The 20,022-nt window shown below is 38.8% G+C and overlaps 1 protein-coding gene across 1 annotated transcript in view; it reads left to right on the top strand.

Moving 5' to 3' along the window:
* The window catches only part of MEIKIN (meiotic kinetochore factor), a gene marked incomplete at both ends in the record, with an annotated part of 122,241 nt that overhangs the window by 50,308 nt on the left and 51,911 nt on the right, over nucleotides 1-20,022 (top strand). The window contains 2 exons of the mRNA XM_082623298.1: nucleotides 7,007-7,171; nucleotides 8,471-8,551. Of these exons, the coding sequence (XP_082479424.1) occupies nucleotides 7,007-7,171; nucleotides 8,471-8,551 (246 nt within the window). The remainder of the gene's footprint in view (nucleotides 1-7,006; nucleotides 7,172-8,470; nucleotides 8,552-20,022) is intronic.

Below are 20,022 nucleotides of genomic sequence, written 5' to 3' on the forward strand. Positions count from 1 at the left end.
GCAAGAAAAAGAGATAAAAGTCATCCATTAAGAAAGGAAGAAGTGAAATTATCTCTGTTTACAGATGACTTGATCCTATATTGAAAACCATAAAGACTCCACCAAAAACCTTTAGAACTAATAAACAAATTTAATAAAATTGTAGGATACAAGATCAACATACGAAAATCTGTTTCATTTCTATACACTAACAAAAAACTATCTGAAAGAGAAATTAGAAGGCAATCCTGTGAGATAATAGAAAAAATATATATACTGGTCTCTGCCCCCAGTTTCTGGCACAGAACTCCTAAACCCTTGTAATTTCCTAAGTGTAAGAATGCTAGGAGCATCTCCTTGTTTTAATATTTGGTCTTTGACCCCATCCCTGACACAGGACTCCTACAACCTTGTAAATTCCTAAGTGATAAGAGTACTAGTGGATATTTTGTTTTAATGAAGCAACTCTGGATGGGCTTCTGGATGGCTCCAGTATAGGGACTGGTCACCAGAAAGATGAAGCCATGATTAGAAGCTTGGAATTTTCAGCCCACAGCCTCCCCTTCTCCAGAGAGGGGTGAAGGGCTGGAAATGAAGTTAATAATTGATCAAGACTATGTGAGGAAACCTCCATAAAAGTCCCAATAGTAGAGGGTACGGAGAGCTTCCAGGTTGAGCACAGAAGCTCCTGCACTTGGAACTCTCCCAGACCTCACCTTGTGTGTTTTTTAATCTGGCTGTTCATATATATCCTTTAATAAATTGGTAAATGTAAGTGTTTCCCTCAGTTCTGTGAGCTGCCCTAGCAAATTAATCAAACCTGAGGTGGGGGTGACGGGAACCTCTGATTTGTATCCAAATCAGACAGAAGTTGTGGGTAACCTACTACTCACGATTGTCATCTGAAGTAGGATGGGAACAGTCTTGTGAGACTGAGCCCTTAACCTGTGGGATTTGACACTATCCCCAGGAAGATAGTGTTAGTACTGAGTTGAACTGTAGGCTGCCTAGCTGGCGTTGTAGAGAATTGCTTGTTGTGGGGAAACCCCCACACACATTTGGTGATCAGACTGTGCGGGTTTTGTGTGAGTAGTAAAGTAGACTCACAGGAGAAAGACTCATAAGAGGTAAAACAGGTTTTTCCTTTTAAAATCCCATTTACAGTAGCATCAAAAACAATAAAATACTTAGAGATAAATTTAACCAAGGAAGTAAAAGACCTGTACACTGAAAACTGTAAGACACTGATGAAAGTAATTGAAGAAGACAGAAATAAATGGAAAGATATCCCATATTCTTGGATTGGAAGAATTAGTGTTGTGAAAATGTCCATACTATCCAAAGTGATAAACAGATTCAGTGCAATCCCTATCAAAATTCCAATGGCATTTTTCACAGAAATAGAAAAACTATTCTAAAATTTGTATCATACCACAATAGAACCGAAATAGCTAAAGCAATCTTGAGAAAGAAAAAAGCTGGAGACATCACATTTCTTGTTTTCAATTTATATTAAAAAACTATAGAAATGAAAACAGTATGGTACTGGCATAAAAAGAGGCACATAGACCAGTAGAGAGCACACACATAAACCTACACACATATAGCCAATTGATTTTTTTTTTTTTTTTTTTTTTTTTTTTTTTGCTGTACGCGGGCCTCTCACTGTTGTGGCCTCTCCCGTTGCAGAGCACAGGCTCCGGACGCACAGGCTCAGCGGCCATGGCTCACGGGCCCAGCCGCTCCGCGGCATATGGGATCCTCCCAGACCGGGGCACGAACCCGTATCCCCTGCATCGGCAGGCGGACTCTCAACCACTGCGCCACCAGGGAGGCCCGCCAATTGATTTTTGACAAGGGTGCCAAGAACATAAAATGGGGAAAGGATAGTCTCTTCAGTAAATGGTAATAAGGAAACTAGATATCCACATGCAAAGGAATGAAACTGGAACCCCATCTTACATTAGTCACAAAAATTAACTCAAAATGGATTCAAGACTTACATATAAGACCTGAAACCCTAAAACTCCAAGAAGAAAACATAGGGAAAAAGCTTGACATGAGTCTTGGCAATGATTTCTTTGATAAGGCACCAAAGGAACACACAACAAAAGCTAAAATAAACAAGTGGGACTACATCAAACTAAAGAACTTCAGCATAGAAAAGGAACAGTCAGTAAATTTAAAAGGTAACCTACAGAACGAGTGAAAATATTTGCAAATCATATATCTTCTAAGGGGTTAATATCCAAAATATATAAAGAACCTATATAACTCAAGAGCAAAAAGCAAATAATTCAATTTTTAAATGGACAAAATACCTGAATAGACATTTTCCCAAAGAGCATATACAGGTGGTCGATAGGTACATGAAAATGTGCTCAGTATCACTAATCATAAGGGAAATGCAAATCAAAACCACAATGAGATATCACCTTGAACCTGTTAGGATGGCTATTATCAAAAAGCCAAAGCTAACAAATGTTGGCAACGGTGTGGAGAAAAGGGAACATTTATACACTGTTGGCGGGAATGTAAATTGGTACAACCATTATATAGCAGTTCCTCAAAAAATTAAAACTAGAACTACCATGTAATCCAGCAATCTCACTCCCAGGTATGTATCCAAAGGAAGTGAAATAAGTATCTCGAGGAGTTGTCTGCACTCCCATGTTCATTGCAGCATTATTCACAATAACGAAGATATGGAAACAACCTAAATGTCCTTCACTTGATGAATGGATAAAGAAAATGTGATATAGATGTAGAAAATGGTATATTATTCAGCCATAAAAAGAAGGAAATCTTGCCACTGCAACAATCTGTATGAACCTGTAGGGCATTATGCTAAGTGAAATAAACCAGAGAAAGATAAATACTGTATGGTATTGCTTATATGTGGGGAAAAAAAGCCAATTTCATTACAGAGAATAGAACAGTGGTTGCCAGGGTCTAGGGGATGAGGAAATGGTGAGATGTAGGTTAAACAGTACAAACTTTCAGTTATAAGAAAAATAAGTTCTGAGGGTCTGACATTAGCATGGTGACAATAGTTAATAATATGGTATTGTATATTTTAAAAGTTGCTGAAAATATATTTTAAGCTTTCTCACAATGCACACTCCACAAATGTTAACTATGTGAGGTGATGGATATGTTAATTATCTTGATCTTGGTAATCATTCCACAATGTATATGTATATCAAGTTATCACTTGTATGCTTTAAATATATATATTATTATATTTGTCAATTATTCCTCAATAAAGGTGGGAAAAAAGAAAAAAATAAAGTAAGGAAGTAATGATTATCTATAGAGATTAACTCTGATGGGAAATAGGGGAAAAGAACAGTAACTAGAGGGAGAGGCAGGGTCAGAGGAAATTTATTCTGTTTTGTTTTAAAGATAGGATATGTGGGATCATTTTTGAGGGCTAATGGGAATAATAGAAGGAAAGAAGAGGGAATAGCTGAATGTAACTCAGTAGGCAACTGGAGCTCCCTGTGACATAGAGATCTAGTTGAAGTTGACCTGAATTTCACTTTTTTAACCTAAAGCAATGAAAAATCTTCCACATACTTCTATGTTTTCTTTTCCGTGCTTCTTTGCTTCCTCCTGGTTACATTTCCCTTTCCTGTTTCCATGCATGCTGTCTCAGTTTCATACTCCATCATCTCTCTCTCTCTCTCTCTCTCTCTCTCTCACACACACACACACATGCACACCTTTCTATACAAATCAAGCATCTTATAATTTGTGTGTCGCATGTTACATTAAATGCCATTTCTTATGCTCTTGCATGTTCTGCCCCTTCTCAAAAGCTGTGTTCCTAAGTTTCTCTTCCTGACTATAGCTTTACCATTTCTGGGATGCTGGTCTATGAGAACTTCCTTATATTATTTTGAAGAAGATATACAGATGGCCAATAAGTACATGAAAAGATGCTCAATATCCTTAGTCATTAGGGAAATGCAAATCAAAACCACAATGAGGTATGACTTCATATCCACTAGGATGACTATAATCAAAAAGACAGATAAGGGAATTCCATGGTGGTCCAGTGGTTAGGACTCGGCACTTTCACTGCTGTGGCCTGGGTTCATTCCCTGGTCGGGGAACTACAGTTCTGCAAGCTGCACAGCACGGCCAAAAAAAAAAAAAAAAAAACAAGACAGACAATAATAAATGTTGGTGATGATGTGGAGAAATGAGAACCTTCAAACATTGTGGTGTGAATGTAAAATAGTACAGCTGATTTGTAAAACAATTTGGCAGTTCTTCAAAATTTTAAACGTGGAGTTACCATAGGACTCAGCAGTTCTACTCTTAGGTTTATACCCAGGAGAAATAAAAGCATACATCCTTACGAAAACTTATACATGAATGTTCTTGACAGCATTTATTCACAACAGGCAAAAAGTGGAAACAACACCAGTGTCCATCTCCTGATGAATGGGTAAATAAAGTGTAGTATATCCATACAATTGAATCTTATTTGGCAATAAAAACCAATGAAGCACTGATACATGCTACAACTTGGATGAACCTTGAAAAAACTATGCACTGTGAAATAAGCCAGTCACAAAAGGCCGCATATTATATGACTCCATTTATAAGAAGTGTCCAGGATAGGCAAATATATGAAGACAGCCATAGATTAGTAGTTACTTAGGGCTGATGGGGATGGAATGGAGATTGACTGCTAATGGTTATGGGGTTTCTTTTAGTGGGGACAAAAATGTTCTAAAATAGGCTGTGGTGATGACTGCACAACCCTGTGAATGTATTAAAAAACATTGAATTTTACTCTTTAAATGGGTGAATTTTATGATGAGTTATATCTCAATAAAGCTATTTTTAAAAATAAAAACAAAAAGCTTCCCTATACTATTATATGGAGGAGAGAAGTCCTTGAAAAGATGAGGAAGGATGAGATCCAGAATACCAGTGGAGGAACTGGCATTTAAAAGAGGAGGGAGATTTCTATTGTGGTATATACTTGTAGATATAGTGGTAGCAGGGCAGGTATTGTGCTTAGAAGGACCCCATGCTTCACTTAATGCTCTGTTTTCAACATCTTGACATTTTAAATAGCTTTTAAGCATCGGGGCCCCACAATTTTATTTTGCACTGGGCCCCCAAAATTATGAGTCTCGAGTGAGTAGTTGGATGCTGTTTGATGTCTTTTATTGTTGCAGGGAAGGGTGAGCCAAAGATGTCAGTTGCAGATGGTAGAAGGAAGGAGGCTAGAGGTTTAAGGAAAATTAGGTGATTTTGAAATAGTCATGAGAAGCTAGAGAAGTGTAGAAGAGGTGCCAATCTGTGGCTACTCCTTTTGAGTTCGTGGTGCTGTTGGTATGACACATTGTATAATTTTCTCCAACACTTAATTGCACTGGCAGTACAGTTGATATTGATGTTAGGGTTCATCAGGCTGGGGATTTGTCAGGCATCTGTGATAGGAGGAGAAAGCGATAAGAAAGTAGTTATAATGATGGTTGGTGGTAGATAAGGAAGGAATAAGACAGGAGAAAGATCATGGATGAGATAACATTGTAGGATCAGTAAATTGGAGATTTCAATGACAGGGAAGTTTATTTCCTGAAGATAATTGTGCAGGGGTTGGACAAATATAGGAAGCTATTTGAATTGATTGATTCTGTAGTTTCTATTGATGGCAAGGGCTAAGTTTGATTATAGAGTGAATGAAATGCCATGAGGGGAAAAGGTTATTGGAAATGCAGAGATCAAGCAACTTAGAGAACAGTTGGTTGGCTGGGTTATCCCCTTGGATGATGAAATTGCTGAGAATGATGACAGGAGTGAGAGAAAAGGCTGTATGCAAGGTATGAAATCTTCAGTGAAAGAAAGGAGTTAATAGTTGACAGTAAGTACCTCACTCTTAGCTCCATACCTTTGTTCTTTCCTTTGCTTGGACTATATCAATACCTTATACCTCTTCTACTTCCCTCCCCTCCCCTTTCTTTATCATCCTCTTTATCCCCTTACCCTCAACTCAAAATCTTGTCATTCTCAAATTGCATTCTCCTCAGTTATGTTGAATATATTTAAACTTTGAATATTATTATACTTTATTTATTTATTTTAATTAATTTATTTATTTTTGGCTGTGTTGGGTCTTCGTTGCTGTGCACGGGCTTTCCCTAGTTGCAGCAAGCAGGGGCTACTCTTCATTGCAGTGCGTGGGCTTCTCATTACGGTGGCTTGTCTTTGTTGCGTAGCATGGACTCTAGGCACGTGGGCTTCAGTAGTTGTGGCACACGGACTCAGTAGTTGTGGCTCGTGGGCTCTAGAGCGCAGGCTCAGTAGTTGTAGCGCACGGGCTTAGTTGCTCCGCGGCATGTGGGATCTTCCCGGACCAGGGCTCGAACCCATGTCCCCTGCACTGGCAGGTGGATTCTTAACCACCAGGGAAGTCCCTGAATATTATTATAAACACATCTTGAAAGCATAAGACAAGTCACATAACAGGACAAGCAGTCACTGAACAGTTTTCAGTGCAGGGACTAGTTGGTAAAGCAATACACTTTCTTGTAGTTGCAGCTTCCTGATGTCTTAGAAAGGACATTTTGTTTCTTAAATGAAGATTATTGTATAATAAAGATATTTATATAAATATATTTAATGTTTTCTCTAAAATTTAGTTTTAAATAGTGACAAATAAATAGATCTTATTATCATTTTTCTTTTCACAAAATACTGTTTGGGAGATGTTACCTTAAATGTGGTAGGACAATTTTTTGAGCTGAGTATATTTCAGACTATTTTGTCTTTCAACAGATTTTTTTCCTTAAATGTATTAAAAACCTTACTTTAAAAAAAACTTTTTAAGTTTAAAACTTTCTTTCAAGTTGAGGGAATTATAGATAGAAATATATATCCCATTTTAATTATAACAATTATAACACACATATATATAAAACAATAAAAATAGGACATCTGAGAGATGATACAAATGTTTTTATAGCATTGTGAAATGTGTTTTATGATTCTGAATTTGTTTCAGCCTGAAAAAGATCCTGAACCTAGAGATACAAATTTTCAAACAACATTAAGCTCTCATCACCTAAATATCAAGGTTCCATCATCTCACCAGAGGTCTGTTGTAGAAAGCAGTGCAGGTAGATCAGTTGCTAAAGTTCTGCTGCCTCAGCCCCTCAAACCTGCGTTGGTAAGCACTGGCCTTTTATTAACTAATTCTTGAAAAGACTATAAAAAGAAAATGTACTTATTAGGAAAATTTAGGTATGCATTAATGTCTTAGCAAATCTAGGAAAAAATGCAGAGAATCTATATACTTACAGCTATATACAGGCAGATGTTTTTTGGTTTTTTTGTGGTACGCGGGCCTCTCACTGTTATGGCCTCTCCCGTTGCGGAGCGCAGGCTCAGCAGCCATGGCTCACGGGTGTAGCCGCTCTGCGGCATGGATGATCTTCCCGCACCAGAGCACGAACCCGGACCGGGACACGAACCCGTGTCCCCTGCATTGGCAGGCGGACTCTCAACCACTGCGCCACCAGAGAAGCCCCAGGCAGATGGTTTTTAAATGGATTGACTGTTGACAATTGTGTCACTTGAGACCACTGGGAAGAGATTATTCTGGCAGAATTAAGAGTTCAAATGGCATATTGAAGGGGGTAATACCTGAGAAAGGAAAGCAGGGAGGAAGGAAGATTGGGCTGGAATAGCCTCAGTCTTCAAGGCAGATCTGACAAAGGCTCTCCCAGTAGGGAGGTCTGGAGCAAAGATTGTCCATTACAGGAATATTATGTTGGGCTGCTATGCTTAGATGTTGCCTGAGGCTCGCCCAAGAAGATGATGGCCTCAACCTGAAAGCTCAAGCAGATTCTAAAGGTGTTGCAGCTGGGCAGTATCAGCTAACTGCACTCCTTGCAGTGGAACAGCATGTATTATTTGTAATCTTTGCATGGCAATTCCTAGGGTAGAATAATCCCTATTGTTCAGATGAACAAATTAAAATATTATATAGGCAATAAATTAGAGAACTAACATATTTAGTGTACTAGGTAAATATACCTATAATTTTTTTTGATAAAATCTTCCTAATTAATATTCCAGATTATGTCTTGAACAACTAGTTTAAGAGATTTTAAGCCAGAAAGAAAGAGTTCAAGAAAGAAAAGACAAGAAAAAAGAAACCTAACACAACTTCCCTGTGATGTTTAGGTTTTATGAGTTTGGGTTCCAGGCTTGGCAGCATGTAATGACACCTATTCAAAGAGATATATCATTTTTACCACATAGAATTCTCTTGGAGGTTGTTTGACCTAGCTCAAGCCAAAAAATTCTTTAGTTTCCTGTCCAGTGTTTTAAAATTTAATTAACATATTAAAATTTTATTACTATGACATATGATCTAGTATACTATTAAAATTTTGTTTGTACTGTATTAAGGTATTTTATTTCTTTCTGCTATTCAATTCCCTATTTCACAAAATACTGATAGAACACACATTCCAGTACTTCTGATAAGAAAAGCAGAGGCCTGTTAACAAGTACTCCATCTTCACAAACAGCTAGTTTAATGGTAAGTGTTATTAGCATTTGGCACTTGTAGTATCTATTTTCTGGCTCCCTGTTCTTCCCATTATTCTATTTCTCTTAGAGCAGGGGAATATCGCACATAGGCAATAATGTCTGTAATTTCTGTTGCATAAACATACTTTCACTGGAAGTACTCTATATACTGCTATACATGAAAGAAAGATTTCTATCTTCTTTAAAAATTTTTTTTATTGTGGCAAAATATATATAACATAAAATTTACCATTTTAACCATTTTTAAATGTACAGTTCAAGTACATTCACACTGTTGTGCAACCACCAACCACACTGAGAAATTTTTCATCTTGCAAAACTGAAATTTCATACCCATTAAACAGTAACTCCCCATTCCTTCCTCCCCCAGTCCCTAGTTACCACCATTCTACTTTCTGTCTCTATGAATCTGACTGTTCTAGGTACTTCATATAAATGGAATCATACAGTATTTGTCTTTTTTGTGACTGACTTATTTCACTTAGCATAATGTCTTCAAGGTTTATCCATGTTGTAGCATGTGTCAGAATTTACTTCCTTTTTAAAGGCCAAATAATATTACATTGTGTGAATATACCACATTTTGTTTATCCATTCTTCTGTCTATGGGCATTTGGTTGCTTCCATCTTTTGGCTATTGTGAATAATGATGCTATGAACATGGGTGTAAAAATATCTCTTTGTGACCCTGCTTTCAATTCTTTTGGGTATATTACTTGAAGTGGAATTGCTAGATTCTATAGTAATTCTCTTTTTACTTTTTGAGGAGCCACCATACTCTTTTCCATGTCGGTTGCACTATTTTACATTCACACCACAATTTTAAAAGGTTCCAGTTTCTCTACATCCTTGCTAACACTTGTTACTTTCTTTGTTTTTTTAAAAAATAATAGATGTGAGATGGTATCTCCTTGTGGTTTTTTTTAAACATCTTTATTGGAGTATAATTGCTTTACAATGGTGTGCTAGCCTCTGCTCTACAACAAAGTGAATCAGCCATACATATACACACATCCCCGTATCGCTTCCCTCTTGCATCTCCCTCCCTCCCAACCCCCTCTGGGTGGTCACAAAGCACCGAGCTGATCTCCCTGTGCTATGCGGCTGCTTCCCAGTAGCTGCCTATTTTATGTTTGGTAGTGTATATATGTCCATGCCACTCTCTCACTTTGTGCCAGTTTACCCTTCCCCCTCCCTGTATCCTCAAGACCATTCTCTAGTAGGTCTGCATCTTTATTCCCGTTTTGCCCCTAGGTTCTTCATGACCATTTTTTTTTTTTTAGATTCCATATATATGTGTTAGCATATGGTATTTGTTTTTCTCTTTCTGACTTACTTCACTCTGTATGGCAGACTCTAGGTCCATCCACCTCACTCCAAATAACTCAATTTCGTTTCTTTTTATGGCTGAGTAATATTCCATTGTATATATGTGCCACATCTTCTTTATCCATTCATCCAATGATGGACACTTAGGTTGCTTTCATGTCCTGGCTATTGTAAATAGAGCGGAAATGAACACTGTGGTACATGACTCTTTTTGAATTATGGTTTTCTCAGGGTGTATGCCCAGTAGTGGGATTGCTGGGTTGTATAGTAGTGCTATTTTTAGTTTTTCAAGGAACCTCCATAATGTTCTCCATAGTGGCTGTATCAATTTACATTCCCACCAACAGTGCAACAAGGGTCCCTTTTCTCCACACCCTCTCCAGCGTTTATTGTTTGTAAATTTTTTGTGATGGCCATTCTGACTGGTGTGAGATGATATCTCATTGTAGTTTTGATTTGCATTTCTCTAATAATTAATGATGTTGAGCATTCTTTTATGTGTTTGTTGGCAATCTGTGTATCTTCTTTGGAGAAATGTCTATTTAGGTCTTCTGCCCATTTTTGGATTGGGTTGTTTGTTTTTTTGATATTGAGGTGCATGAGCTGCTTGTAAATTTTACAGATTAATCCTTCGTCAGTTGCTTTATTTGCAAATATTTTCTCCCATTCTGAGGGTTATCTTTTCACCTTCCTTATGGTTTCCTTTTCTGTGCAAAAGCTTTTAAATTTCATTAGGTCCCATTTGTTTATTTTTGTTTTTATTTCCATTTCTCTAGGAAGTGGGTCAAAAAGGATCTTGCTGTGATTTATGTCATAGAGTGTTCTGCCTATGTTTTCCTCTAAGAGTTTGATAGTGTCTGGCCTTACATTTAGGTCTTTAAACCATATGGAGTTTATTTTTGTGTATGGTGTTAGAAAGTGTTCTAAATTCATTCTTTTACATGTAGCTGTCCAGTTTTCCCAGCACCACTTAATGAAGAGGCTATCTTTTCTCCACTGTATATTCTTGCCTTCTTTATCGAAGATAAGGTGACCATATGTGCGTGGGTTTATCTCTGGGCTTTCTATCCTGTTCCATTGATCTATATTTCTGTTTTTGTGCCAGTACCATACTGTCTTGATTACTGTAGCTTTGTAGTATAGTCTAAAGACAGGGAGCCTGATTCCTCCAGCTCCGTTTTTCATTCTCAAGGTTGCTTTGGCTATTCGGGGTCTTTTGTGTTTCCATACAAATTGTGAAATTTTTTGTTCTAGTTCTGTGAAAAATGCCATTGGTAGTTTGATAGGGATTGCACTGAATCTGTAGATTGCTTTGGGTAGTATAGTCATTTTCACAATGTTGATTCTTCCAATCCAAGAACATGGTACATCTCTCCGTCTGTTTGTATCATCTTTAATTTCTTTCATCAGTGTCTTATAATTTTCTGCATACAGGTCTTTTGTCTCCTTAGGTAAGTTTATTCCTAGATATTTTATTCTTTTTGTTGCAATGGTAAATGGGAGTGTTTTCTTAATTTCTCTTTCAGATATTTCATCATGGGTGTATAGGAATGCAAAAGATTTCTGTGCATTAATTTTGTATTCTGCTATTTTATGAAATTCATTGATTAGCTCTAGTAGTTTTCTGGTAGCATCTTTAGGATTCTCTATGTATAGTATCATGTCATCTGCAAACAGTGACCGCTTTACATCTTTTCCGATTTGGATTCCTTTTATTTCCTTTTCTTCTCTGATTGCTGTGGCTAAAATTTCCAAAACTATGTTGAATAATAGTGGTGAGAGTTGGCAACCTTGTCTTATTCCTGATCTTAGTGGAAATGCTTTCAGTTTTTCACCATTGAGGATGATGTTGGCTGTGGGTTTGTCATATATGGCCTTTATTCTGTTGAGGTAAGTTCCCTCTATGCCTAGTTTCTGCAGGGTTTTTATCATAAATGGGTATTGAAGTTTTTTATTTTATTTTATTTTTTTTTTGCTTTATAACAAATTTAATCAGTTATACATATACATATATTCCCATATCCCCTCCCTTTTGCGTCTCCCTCCCACCCTCCCTATCCCACCCCTCCAGGCGGTCACAAAGCACCGAGCTGATCTCCCTGTGCTATGCGGCTGCTTCCCACTAGCTATCTACCTTACGTTTGGTAGTGTATATATGTCCATGCCGCTCTTTCACTTTGTCACAGCTTACCCTTCCCCCTCCCCATATCCTCAAGTCCATTCTCTAGTAGGTCTGTGTCTTTATCCCTGTCTTACCCCTATGTTCTTCATGACATTTTTTTTCTTAAATTCCATATATATGTGTCAGTATACAGTATTTGTCTTTCTCTTTCTGACTTACTTCACTCTGTATGACAGGCTCTAGGTCCATCCACCTCATTACAAATACCTCAATTTCGTTTCTTTTTATGGCTGAGTAATATTCCATTGTATATATGTGCCACATCTTCTTTATCCATTCATCCGATGATGGACAGTTAGGTTGTTACCAGCTCCGGGCTATTGTAAATAGGGCTGCTATGAACATTTTGGTACATGTCTCTTTTTGAATTATGGTTTTCTCAGGGTATATGCCCAGTAGTGGGATTGCTGGGTCATATGGTAGTTCTATTTGTAGTTTTTTAAGGAACCTCCATACCGTTCTCCATAGTGGCTGTATCAATTTACATTCCCACCAGCAGTGCAAGAGTGTTCCCTTTTCTCCACACCTTCTACAGAATTTATTGTTTCTAGATTTTTTGATGATGGCCATTCAGACTGGTGTGAGATGATATCTCATTGTAGTTTTGATTTGCATTTCTCTAATGAGTAAAGATGTTGAGCATCCTTTCATGTGTTTGTTGGCAGTCTGTATATCTTCTGTGGAGAAATGTCTATTTAGGTCTTTTTTTTAATAAGAATATTTTATTTTATTTATTATTTTTTTATTAGATTCTGCTTTATAACAAAGTGAATCAGTCATACATATACATCTGTTCCCACATCCCTTCCCTCATGCATCTCCCTCCCTCCCACCCTCCCCATCCCAGCCCTCCAGGCAGTCACAAAGCACCGAGCTGATCCCCCTGTGCTCTGTGGCTGCTTCCCACTATCTATCTACCTTACGTTTGGAAGTGTATATATGTCCATGCCTCTCTTTCGCTTTGTCACAGCTTACCCTTCCCCCTCCCCATATCCTCAAGTCCATTCTCAAGTAGGTCTGTGTCTTTATTCCCGTTTTACCCCTAGGTTCTTCATGACATTTTTTTTTTAATTCCGTATATATGTGTTAGCATACGGTATTTGTCTTTCTCTTTCTGACTTACTTCACTCTGTATGACAGACTCTAGGTCTATCCACCTCATTAAAAATAGCTCAGTTTCATTTCTTTTTATCGCTGAGTAATATTCCATTGTATATATATGCCACATCTTATTTATCCATTCACCCGATGATGGACACTTAGGTTGTTTCCAGCTCCGGGCTATTGTGAATAGAGCTGCAATGAACATTTTGGTACATGTCTCTTTTTGAATTATGGTTTTCTCAGGGTATATGCCTAGTAGTGGGATTGCTGGGTCATATGGTAGTTCTATTTTTAGTTTTTTAAGGAACCGCCATACTGTTCTCCATAGTGGCTGTACCAATTCACATTCCCACCAGCAGTGCAAGAGTGTTCCCTTTTCTCCACACCCTCTCCAGCATTTATTGTTTGTAGATTTCTTGATGATGGCCATTCTGACTGGTGTGAGATGATATCTCATTGTAGTTTTGATTTGCATTTCTCTAATGATTAATGATGATGAGCATTCTTTCATGTGTTTGTTGGCAGTCTGTATATCTTCTTTGGAGAAATGCCTATTTAAGTCTTCTGCCCATTTTTGGATTGGGTTGTTTGTTTTTTTGTTATTGAGCTGCATGAGCTGCTTATAAATTTTGGAGATTAATCCTTTGTCAGTTGCTTCATTTGCAAATATTTTCTCCCATTCTGAGGGTTGTCTTTTGGTCTTGTTTATGGTTTCCTTTGCTGTGCAAAAGCTTTTAAGTTTCATTAGGTCCCATGTGTTTATTTTTGTCTTTATTTCCATTTCTCTAGGAGGTGGGTCAAAAAGGATCTTGCTGTGATGTATGTCATAGAGTGTTCTGCCTATGTTTTCCTCTAAGAGTTTGATAGTGTCTGGCCTTACATTTAGGTCTTTAATCCATTTTGAGCTTATTTTTGTGTATGGTGTTAGGGAGTGATCTAATCTCATACTTTTAAATGTTCCTATCCAGTTTTCCCAGCACCACTTATTGAAGAGACTGTCCTTTCTCCACTGTACATTCCTGCCTCCTTTATCAAAGATAAGGTGACCATATGTCCGTGGGTTTATCTCTGGGCTTTCTATCCTGTTCCATTGATCTATCTTTCTGTTTTTGTGCCAGTACCATACTGTCTTGATTACTGTAGCTTTGTAGTATAGTCTGAAGTCAGGGAGCCTGATTCCTCCAGCTCCATTTTTCATTCTCAAGATTGCTTTGGCTATTCGGGGTCTTTTGTGTTTCCACACAAATTGTGAAATTTTTTGTTCTAGTTCTGTGAAAAATGCCATTGGTAGTTTGATAGGGATTGCATTGAATCTGTAGATTGCTTTGGGTAGTATAGTCATTTTCACAATGTTGATTCTTCCAATCCAAGAACATGTTACATCTCTCCATCTATTTGTATCATCTTTAATTTCTTTCATCAGTGTCTTATAGTTTTCTGCATACAGGTCTTTTGTCTCCTTAGGTAGGTTTATTCCTAGATATTTTATTCTTTTTGTTGCAGTGGTAAATGGGAGTGTTTCCTTGATTTCACTTTCAGATTTTTCATCATTAGTATATAGGAATGCCAGAGATTTCTGTGCATTAATTTTGTATCCTGCAACTTTACCAAATTGATTGATTAGCTCTAGTAGTTTTCTGGTAGCATCTTTAGGATTCTCTATGTATAGTATCATGTCATCTGCAAACAGTGACAGCTTTACTTCTTCTTTTCCGATTTGGATTCCTTTTATTTCCTTTTCTTCTCTTATTGCTGTGGCTAAAACTTCCAAAAACTATGTTGAATAAGAGTGGTGAGAGTGGGCAACCTTGTCTTATTCCTGATCTTAGTGGAAATGGTTTCAGTTTTTCACCATTAAGGACGATGCTGGCTGTGGGTTTGTCATATATGGCCTTTATTATGTTGAGGAAACTTCCCTCTATGCCTGCTTTCTGCAGGGTTTTTATCATAAATGGGTGTTGAATTTTGTCGAAAGCTTTCTCTGCATCTATTGAGATGATCATATGGTTTTTCTCCTTCAATTTGTTAATATGGTGTATCACGTTGATTGATTTGCATATATTGAAGAATCTTTGCATTCCTGGAATAAACCCCACTTGATCATGGTGTATGATCCTTTTAATGTGCTGTTGGATTCTGTTTGCTAGTATTTTGTTGAGGATTTTTGCATCTATGTTCATCAGTGATATTGGCCTGTAGTTTTCTTTCTTTGTGACATCCTTGTCTGGTTTTGGTATCACGGTGATGGTGGCCTCGTAGAATGAGTTTGGGAGTGTTCCCCCCTCTGCTATATTTTGGAAGAGTTTGAGAAGGATAGGTGTTAGCTCTTCTCTAAATGCTTGATAGAATTCGCCTGTGAAGCCATCTGGTCCTGGGCTTTTGTTTGTTGGAAGATTTTTTATCACAGTTTCAATTTCAGTGCTTGTGATTGGTCTGTTCATATTTTCTATTTCTTCCTGATTCAGTCTTGGCAGGTTGTGCATTTCTAAGAATTTGTCCATTTCTTCCAGGTTGTCCATTTTATTGGCATAGAGTTTCTTGTAGCAATCTCTCATGATCTTTTGTATTTCTGTAGTGTCAGTTGTTACTTCTCCTTTTTCATTTCTAATTCTATTGATTTGAGTCTTCTCCCTTTTTTTCTTGATGAGTCTGGCTAATGGTTTATCAATTTTGTTTATCTTCTCAAAGAACCAGCTTTTAGTTTTATTGATCTTTGCTATCGTTTCCTTCATTTCTTTTTCATTTATTTCTGATCTGATTTTTATGATTTCTTTCCTTCTGCTAACTTTGGGATGTTTTTGTTCTTCTTTCTCTAATTGCTTTAGGTGCAAGGTTAGGTTGTTTATTCGAGAATTTTCCTGTTTCTTAAGGTAGGATTGTATTGCTATAAGCTTCCCTCTTAGAACTGCTTTTGCTGCATCCCATAGGTTTTGGGTCGTCGTGTCTCCATTGTCATTTGTTTCTAGGTATTTTTTCATTTCCTCTTTGATTTCTTCAGTGATCACTTCGTTATTAAGTAGTGTATTGTTTAGCCTCCATGTGTTTGTATTTTTTACAGCTCTTTTCCTGTAATTGATATCTAGTTTCATAGCATTGTGGTTGGAAAAGATACTTGATACAATTTCAATTTTCTTAAATTTACCAAGGCTTGATTTGTGACCCAAGATATGATCTATCCTGGAGAATGTTCCATGAGCACTTGAGAAAAATGTGTATTCTGTTGTTTTTGGATGGAATGTCCTATAAATATCAATTAAGTCCATCTTGTTTAATGTATCATTTAAAGCTTGTGTTTCCTTATTTATTTTCCTTTTGGATGATCTGTCCATTGGTGAAAGTGGGGTGTTAAAGTCCGCTACTATGATTGTGTTACTGTCGATTTCTCCTTTTATGGCTGTTAGTATTTGCCTTATGTATTGAGGTGCTCCTATGTTTGGTGCATAAATATTTACAATTGTTATATCTTCTTCTTGGATGATCCCTTGATCATTATGTAGTGTCCTTCTTTGTCTCTTCTAGTAGTCTTTATTTTAAAGTCTATTTTGTCTGATATGAGAATTGCTACTCCAGCTTTCTTTTGGTTTCCATTTGCATGGAATATCTTTTTCCATCCCCTTACTTTCAGTCTGTATGTGTCTCTAGGTCTGAAGTGGGTCTCTTGTAGACAGCATATATATGGGTCTTGTTTTTGTATCCATTCAGCCACTCTGTGTCTTTTGGTGGGAGCATTTAGTCCATTTACATTTAAGGTAATTATTGATATGTGTGTTCCTATTCCCATTTTCTTAATTGTTTTGGGTTCATTATTGTAGGTCTTTTCCTTCTGTTGTGTTTCTTGCCTAGAGAAGTTCCTTTAGCATTTGTTGTAAGGTTGGTTTTGTGGTGCTGAACTCTCTCAGCTTTTGCTTGTCTGTAAACGTTTTAATTTCTCCATCAAATCTGAATGAGATCCTTGCTGGGTAGAGTAATCTTGGTTGCAGGTTTTTCTCCTTCATCACTTTAATTATGTCCTGCCACTCCCTTCTGGCTTGTAGAGTTTCTGCTGATAGATCAGCTGTTATCCTGATGGGGATTCCCTTGTGTGTTATTTGTTGTTTTTCCCTTGCTGCTTTTAATATGATTTCTTTGTGTTTAATTTTTGACAGTTTGATTAATATGTGTCTTGGCGTATTTCTCCTTGGATTTATTCTGTATGGGACTCTCTGTGCCTCCTGGACTTGATTAACTATTTCCTTTCCCATATTAGGGAAGTTTTCAACTATAATCTCTTCAGATATTTTCTCAGTCCCTTTCTTTTTCTCTTCTTCTTCTGGAACTCCTATAATTCGAATGTTGGTGCGTTTAATGTTGTCCCAGAGGTCTCTGAGACTGTCCTCTGTTCTTTTCATTCTTTTCTCTTTATTTTGCTCTGCAGCAGTTATTTCCACTATTTTATCTTCCACCTCACTTATCCGTTCTTCTGCCTCAGTTATTCTGCTATTGATCCCATCTAGAGTATTTTTTATTTCATTTATTGTGTTTTTAATTGATGCTTGATTCATCTTTAGTTCTTCTAGGTCCTTGTTAACTGTTTCTTGCATTTTGTCTATTCTATTTCCAAGATTTTGGATCTGGGAAATAGAATCTTGGATCATCTTTACCATCATTATTCTGAATTCTTTTTCAGGTAGACTGCCTATTACCTCTTCATTTGTTAGGTCTGGTGGGTTTTTATCTTGCTCCTTCTCCTGCTGTGTGTTTTTCTGTCTTCTCATTTTGCTTACGTTACTGTGTTTGGGGTCTCCTTTTTGCAGGCTGCAGGTTCGTAGTTTCCGTCGTTTTTGGTGTCTGTCCCCAGTGGCTAAGGTTGGTCCAGTGGGTTGTGTAGGCTTCCTGGTGGAGGGGACTAGTGCCTGTGTTCTGGTGGATGAGGCTGGATCTTGTCTTTCTGGTGGGCAGGTCCACGTCTGGTGGTGTGTTTTGGGGTGTCTGCGGACTTCTTATGATTTTAGGCCACCTCTCTGCTAATGGGTGGCATTGTGTTCCTGTCTTGCTAGTTGTTTGGCATAGGGTGTCCAGCACTGTAGCTTGCTGGTCGTTGAGTGAAGCTGGGTGCTGGTGTTGAGATGGAGATCTCTGGAAGATTTTTGCCGTTTGATATTATGTGGATCTGGGAGGTCTCTTGTGGACCAGTGTCCTGAAGTTGGCTCTCCCACCTCAGAGGCACAGCACTGACTCCTGGCTCTTCAGTTTGGGACGATTTGTTGTCTATTCATGTATTCCACAGATGCAGGGTACATCAAGTTGATTGTGGAGCTTTAATCCGCTGCTTCTGAGGCTGCTGGGAGAGGTTTCCCTTTCTCTTCTTTGTTCTCACAGCTCCTGGGTCTCAGCTTTGGATTTGGCCCCGCCTCTGCGTGTAGGTCGCCGGAGGGCGTCTGTTCTTCTCTCAGACAGGACAGGGTTAAGGGAGCAGCCTCTTCGGGGACTCTGGCTCACTCAGGCCGGGCGGGAGGGAGGGGCACGGAGTGCGGAGCGAACCTGCAGCAGCAGAGGCCGGCGTGATGTTGCACCAGCCCGAGGCACGCCGTGCGTTCTCCCAGGGAAGCCGCCCCTGGATCCCGGGACCCCGGCAGTGGTGGGCTGCATAGGCTCCCAGAAGGGCGGTGCGGACAGTGACCTGCGCTTGCACACAGGCTTCTTGGCGGCGGCAGCAGCAGCCCCAGCGTCCCACGCGCGTCACTGGGCTCCGCGCTTTCAGCCACGACTCGCACCCGTCTGTGGAGCTCCTTTAAGCAGCGGCCTTAATCCCCTCTCCTCGCGCACCAGGAAACCAAGAGGGAAGAAAAAGTCTCTTGCCTCTTCGGCAGCTCCAGAGTTTTCCCGGACTCCCTCCCGGCTAGCTGTGGCACATTAGCCCCCTTCAGGCTGAGTTCTCGCCGCCAGCCCCAGTCCTCTCCCTGCGCTCTGACCGAAGCCCGAACCTCAGCTTCCAGCGCCGCCCGCCCCGGTGGGCGAGCAGACAAGCCTCTTGGGCTGGTGAGTGCCGCTCGGCACTGCTCCTCTGTGCGGGAATCTCTCCACTTTGCCCTACCCAGGTATGTGGGGAGTTTCTTGCCTTTTGGGAGGTCTGGGGTCTTCTGCCAGCGTTCAGTAGGTGTTCTGTAGGAGTTGTTCCATGTGTAGCTGTATTGCTGGTGTATCCGTGGGGAGGAAGGTGATCTCCGCGTCTTACTCTTCCGCCGTCTTACCCGGAAGTCCGGTATTGAAGTTTGTCGAAAGTTTTCTCTGCATCTATCGAGGTGATCATATGGTTTTTCTCCTTCAATTTGTTAATATGTTATATCACATTGATTGATTTGCGTATATTGAAGAATCCTTACATTCCTGGGATAAACCCCACTTGATCATGGTGTATGATCCTTTTAATGTGCTGTTGGATTCTGTTTGCTTGTATTTTGATGAGGGTTTTTGCATCTATGTTCATCAGTGATATTGGCCTGTAGTTTTCTTTCTTTGTGACATCATTGTCTGGTTTGGTATCAGGGTGATGGTGGCCTCGTAGAATGAGTTTGGGAGTGTTCCTCCCTCTGCTATATTTTGGAAGAGTTTGAGAAGGATAGATGTTAGCTCTTCTCTAAATGTTTGATAGAATTTTCCTGTGAAGCCATCTGGTCCTGAGCTCTTGTTTGTTGGAAGATTTTTAATCACAGTTTCACTTTCAGTGCTTGTGATTGGTCTGTTCATATTTTGTATTTCTTCCCGGTTCAGTCTCGGAAGGTTGTGCATTTCTAAGAATTTGTCCATTTCTTCCAGGTTTTCCATTTTTTTTGGCATATAGCTGCTTGTAGTAATCTCTCATGATC

This window comes from Mesoplodon mirus (assembly GCF_964341445.2).
Source record: "Mesoplodon mirus genome assembly, chromosome: 5".
Taxonomy (NCBI): Eukaryota; Metazoa; Chordata; class Mammalia; order Artiodactyla; family Ziphiidae; genus Mesoplodon; species Mesoplodon mirus.